The 6,000-nt window shown below is 45.8% G+C and overlaps 1 protein-coding gene across 1 annotated transcript in view; it reads left to right on the top strand.

Annotated features, from left to right (window-relative positions):
- The window catches only part of LOC126991365 (nephrin-like), a 175,526-nt gene that overhangs the window by 44,672 nt on the left and 124,854 nt on the right, over nucleotides 1-6,000 (top strand). The window contains exon 4 of the mRNA XM_050850124.1: nucleotides 2,453-2,646. Coding sequence (XP_050706081.1) covers nucleotides 2,453-2,646 — 194 coding nt within the window. The remainder of the gene's footprint in view (nucleotides 1-2,452; nucleotides 2,647-6,000) is intronic.

Genomic DNA, 6,000 nt, shown 5'->3' with positions numbered 1-6,000 from the left:
CTCTATCCTGGAAGCAGTAATCATTCCACGGGAAATCGGCAAAGTACATCCTCAGGTCGTCCCACCGAGGAAAATGCCAGAACCATCGCCTCTTCGGTGGGTCCAGAGGGTGTACAGAAGCGATAGGACAGAATACAGAAATAAGGTTGTGATTGGAGGAGCCCAACGGAGAGAACAGTTTGACAGAGTAGGCAAAAGGGTTAGAGGTAAGGAAGAGGTCTAGTATGTTGGGCCGGTCTCCAAGACGGTCGGGAATACGTGTAGGGTGCTGAATCAACTGTTCTAGGTCATTGAGAAGAGCAAAGTTGTAGGCTTGTTCACCAGGCTGGTCAGTGAAAGAGGATGAAAGCCAAAGCTGGTGGTGAACATTGAAATCTCCTAGGATGGAGATTTCAGCGAAGGGAGAGTGGGTCAAGCTGTGCTCTACTTTAGAGTTCAGGTAGTCAACGAATTTTACATAGTTAGTAGAATTTGGTGAGAGATAAACAGCACAGATGTATTTAGTAATAGAATGACAATGAAGTCTTAGCCAGATGGTGGAAAATTCAAAAGAGTCAAGGTCATGGGCACGAGAGCAAGTGATGTCGTTGCGTACGTAGACGCAACATCCAGCTGTGGATTGAAATTGAGGATGGAGATAGTAGGAGGGAACAGAGTAGAGATTGCTGTCAGTAGCCTCAGAAACCTGTGTTTCGGTAAGGAAGAGAAAGTGAGGTTTAGAGGAGGAGAGATTGTGTTCCACAGAATGAAAATTAGAACGAAGACCGCGAATGTTGCAGAAATTGATAAGAAAAAGGTTCGAGGAGTTATCAAGACACCTCTCAGGTCGGCAGCCAGAAGGGGAGTCCTCACTGGGGGAATTTGTGGTCCCCCCCCCAGACGGAGACTCCAAGGCTCTGTTATGGTACATCATTTTGAATTTAGAATTTTGGGAAAAGGTGTGAGTTTTGTGTGAATGTAGTGTGGTGTGGATAGAGAGAGGATCTGTCTTTTGAGAGCATGCTGAGCTACTCTCTGGTGTAGATGAGACAATAGGGAAACGGTTAATGAGGTAATGGGAAGGGTCTATGGAGGGCCTCAGCACCCTCCTCACTTCCCATATATACCTCACCGGGAGTGGCTTGCGCCCGTTCGGTAGGTGTCTTCTTACCTACTCCAGCTAAACTAACACAACCTCTACTAAAGCCTTGTCTAACTATCACAAGGCTCATAACACTACCCATGGAAATACTACTAACACAACCTCTACCAAAGCCTTGTCAAACTATCACCAGGCTCATAACACACCCCCTTCCTCCTTCCCTCCAAACCTTACTTATAATCAACATGTAATAGACTCCACTCCAGTGTTTTTCATTTGTTTTTTTCTATGTTAGAGGAAGCAGTGAAGGGCAGCCATACGAAGACAAGGATGGGTAAAAGCCAGCAAAACTATAGCTCCCTCAGGAATGAAAAGGTGTTGCGAATTCCAAAAAAGCTTGTTCGGGAATAGTTGGCGAGGTGACATGACGCTCTCCACAAAACAACAACTCTATATGCACGGCTCTGCTTGCCTCGACGTTAGGGGAAGGTATCGTGTAAAAAATCCCTTGCAGTTTAATTTTCTCTTTCTCTGGGTGTCAGGTGTATTTTGAGGGCAGTTGAATATGCGGGTTGTGGTGTCTGCTCTCATAATAATAATAATAATAATAATAATAATAATAATAATAATAATAATAATAATACGGGGAACTTTTGACCTGGGTAACTTGAGGGCCGGGAAACTTCTGGTCCGGGGAACTTTTGGCCTGGGTAACTTGAGGGCCGGGGAACTTTTGGCCTGGGTAACTTGAGGGCCGGGGAACTTCTGATCCGGGGAACTTTTGGCCTGGGTAACTTGAGGGCCGGGAAACTTTTGGCCTGGGTAACTTGAGGGCCGGGGAACTTCTGATCCGGGGAACTTTTGGCCTGGGTAACTTGAGGGCCGGGGAACTTCTGATCCGGGGAACTTTTGGCCTGGGTAACTTGAGGGCCGGGGAACTTCTGATCCGGGGAACTTTTGGCCTGGGTAACTTGAGGGCCGGGGAACTTCTGATCCGGGGAATTTTGGCCTGGGTAACTTGGGGGCCGGGGAACTTTTGGTCCGGGGAATTTTGGCCTGGGTAACTTGAGGGCCGGGGAACTTCTGATCCGGGGAATTTTGGCCTGGGTAACTTGAGGGCCGGGGAACTTCTGATCCGGGGAATTTTGGCCTGGGTAACTTGGGGGCCGGGAAACTTTTGGTCCGGGGAACTTTTGGCCTGGGTAACTTGAGGGCCGGGAAACTTCTGTTCCGGGGAACTTTTGGCCTGGATAACTTGAGGGCCGGGGAACTTCTGCATGGTCCGGGGAACTTTAGATCCGGTATAAGGGAACTTCTGACCTTCCTAACAAACTCCCTCCCCCTCACCCCCCTCTCTCTCTCTCTCCCCAGCATCCTCACGACGCACGCACCTCACCCTAGTGGTCGTGGTCCCCCCAGAGCCGCCCCAGCTGAGGATCGGCGGGGAGCTGTGGCCGACGGGAGGGCTGCTGGGGTCGCTGCAGGAGGGGGGCCAGCTGGAGGTGACCTGTACCGTAGTGGGAGGCTTGCCCAGACCAGTGATTGTGTGGCGCCGGAACGATGAGGTGAGTGGGTATGGAAGGAGGAGGAGAAGGAGGAGGAGGGGATGGAGAGAAAGAGGGATGAGGAGAAGAAGGGTGTTAAAGAGAGAAGGGAAAGGAGAAGGGAAGAGAGAGAGAGAGAGAGAGAGAGAGAGAGAGAGAGAGAGAGAGAGAGAGAGAGAGAGAGAGAGAGAGAGAGAGAGAGAGAGAGAGAGAGAGAGAGAGAGAGAGAGAGAGAGAGAGATTTACATAAAATTACATAGAAAATCAGAACACACAGACCCCATGGTCCAGACTAGGTGGTCTGTCCTTAAAGAGAGAGAGAGAGAGAGAGAGAGAGAGAGAGAGAGAGAGAGAGAGAGAGAGAGAGAGAGAGAGAGAGAGAGAGAGAGAGAGAGAGAGAGAGAGAGAGAGAGAGAGAGAGAGAGAGAGAGATAGAGAGAGAGGGGGAGAGAGAGAGAGAGAGAGAGAGGGAGGGAGGAGAGAGATGTAGGGAGAGAGGAGGAAGGAGGAGGAGACTGAGGAGGAGAGAAAAGGAAGGAGAAAAGGCTGAGGAAGGTGAGATGAAGGGAAAGGAAGGAAGTGTCTCTCTCTCTCTCTCATATTGAGGTGAAAGAAACAGAGGAAAAAAGGGAGAGAGGAGAGGGAGGAGGAGGAGGAGGAGAAGATGGATAAAAATGAAGCAAAGGTTTGGAAAGCAGAAATGAGAGAGAGAGAGAGAGAGAGAGAGAGAGAGAGAGAGAGAGAGAGAGAGAGAGAGAGAGAGAGAGAGAGAGAGAGAGAGAGAGAGAGAGAGAGAGAGAGAGAGAGAGAGAGAGAGAGAGAGAGAGAGAGACAGACAGACAGACAGACAGATATGCTGGTTACAGAGACGCAAACTGGATTGCAGAAGAAAGAAATCAAATAACCGCGCAAAGACGAATGGTGGGGAAAAAAATCTTGGGTCATAACAGAGACAGCAAGCAAGGCATCATGATATACACAAACAGAGAAAAACTAGAAAGACTTTAGAAGAATTAGAAGTGGGTTTGAGCGGGTCATAGCATGCGTATACATCTTCCAACAGTCGGGCAACAGCAGTAAGAGAATGGGAGCCCTGGGGCGGTATTAATAAAGGGTCCTAGGAGTCCTTTTAGAATGAGTGCTAGAAGCTGTTTTCCTTCTAGTACAGGTAACTCTCGAATTACGCGAGTATTGTGTCCTTGAAGAGGTGGCGTAAATCAAAAACAATGTAGTAAATCAAACAAGAGGTAGGTTTGTACCTTTATTGCCTACTGTATCACTCTGACTCCTCTCCCTCTCGTGGTTCCTCCTCTGGCTGCCCTTCCCCTCGTGGTAGCACAGCACCGAGGGTGTTGTTGTTGTTGTTGAGTAGCGTGGCAGCATTGGTACTGTATTGTAGAGATGTATCGGATATCCGCATCCGCATCCGCATCCGCGGAACATCCGCATATTTTTTCACATCCGCGTCCGCATCCGCATCCGTAGTTGTGATAAACTGAACATCCGCCTCCGCCTCCGCATCCGCATTTGTGGTGAAATATACATCCGCATCCGCATCCGCATCCGCACTCTACATAGGATGTGTGGATGCGAATGTGTTTTGTGTATTGCACAACCTATAGATTATAGAGTAATATATAGACACGCAGTTACAGACTAGCAGAGTAGAGGAGTACTGCCTGGTGCTTACAGACTTAGAGTTCAGACAGAGCTTAGAAATGTGGAGTAAATTTATTGATGTGTGTCTAATGAATTAATTATCTAGTAAAACTAAAGCAAATAATATCACGGATTCATTTCCTTTCAAACTTACACAACGTAATGTGTCTAGAATTTAGGGGAAGGTCAGGAGGAGGGGGCGAATTTTACTTAGTGACTATGAAGTACAAATACATAGTAAATAAACTGCAAACTGTGAATGGTGGAATGTTAGATACTTAGTAACGACAGATAAGTGAGTCACTGTGTGTGTGTGTGTGTGTGTGTGTGTGTGTGTGAGGAGGGTGAAGAGGGAGATAGAGACAAGGCTTATCACCCTTGCTTGTCACCTTTCCCTGATGCCTTACTGCTGAGAGAGAGAGAGAGAGAGAGAGAGAGAGAGAGAGAGAGAGAGAGAGAGAGAGAGAGAGAGAGAGAGAGAGAGAGAGAGAGAGAGAGAGAGAGAGAGAGAGAGAGAGAGAGAGAGAGAGAGAGAGATTGTAATGTGTGTCGTGTGGCTGAGTAATGTCGTACATTGCAGTCTTAGACCTTATTCCCACTTCACACGGTAGAATTCAGTGTTTCTTCCTTAAATACTTTCAATGCGAATGGTTCCATAATTATACAAATAATAATATTAAAAAAATATGAACCGGCAGCGCTGAGCTCTTCTTATCGCACGAGTTTTCCTGTTGTCGCCTGTTTCCCCTGATACAGTGAGTTGCCGATGAAAAGATTTTCACAGAGGAAGGGTAATATTAGCTATTGTTTTATTATTATTATCATTATTACTGTTATAGAGGGCTTTTCGATGTATTTCTTACTAGAATTTAATGCAATGAAGCATTAGAATAAAGTAATTTTCTTTTCACATTTGCTAAGCATCTCGAAAATTTATAATACTGATCCATAAGTTGTAAACTGGCATTCTGAGCATAGGTCCTACACAGTACACTGGCAGCTAGGTCATCAGTTTGGTAAGAGTTTGCCTTCGAAGGAAGAAGTACTGCTCCTTGCTTTGCTCCTCGCTGATAATACAGTTTGCCAGTGATGGTTTAAAAGGATATTATAATCAAGTTTACAAAGCCTTATTGTTCTGTGCTGACTGCTACAGCAGCTGAAAAATGGCGTCACATAGCAGTGAAGTGTGGAAATATTTTATGAGCAAGTCAAGTGACCTAGCACAGTGTCTGTTGTGCAAGAAAGATTATTCACGAAAGGGACGTGGAACTACATCTTTGAAAAACCATTTGAAATCACTGCATAAAGAACAGTTTGAAGAGTTAATGGCAAAAGAGACAAAGAAGTTGGAAGAAAAAATAAATATAGAAAAAACACCTTTGCAAAAAGCAAAGACAGATGCTAAGCAAAGGAATGTTGCTGAGTATTTTCAGAGTGCAAAATTATGGGATGCTTCTAACCCTAAGGCAAAGAAACTGGATAAATGCATTGCAGAAATGTTAGTCATGGATGATTTGCCTTTCAGTCATGTTGAGGACATAGGATTCATGAGACTGATGACTGAAGCTGCTCCACTATACAGTCTAAAGCAGCGAAATTTATATTCATCAATGATATGTAGTGATATGTATGAGTCTGTTTTCAAGAAAATAAAAGAAATAATTGATGAAGTGAAGCAAGACAACAAACTTTCCTTCACAACTGATGTGTGGTCAG

This window comes from Eriocheir sinensis, unplaced genomic scaffold, assembly GCF_024679095.1.
Source record: "Eriocheir sinensis breed Jianghai 21 unplaced genomic scaffold, ASM2467909v1 Scaffold265, whole genome shotgun sequence".
Lineage (NCBI taxonomy): Eukaryota > Metazoa > Arthropoda > Malacostraca > Decapoda > Varunidae > Eriocheir > Eriocheir sinensis.
Note: the sequence above shows the minus strand (reverse complement) of the source record. Positions and strands in the feature narration are given on the sequence as shown.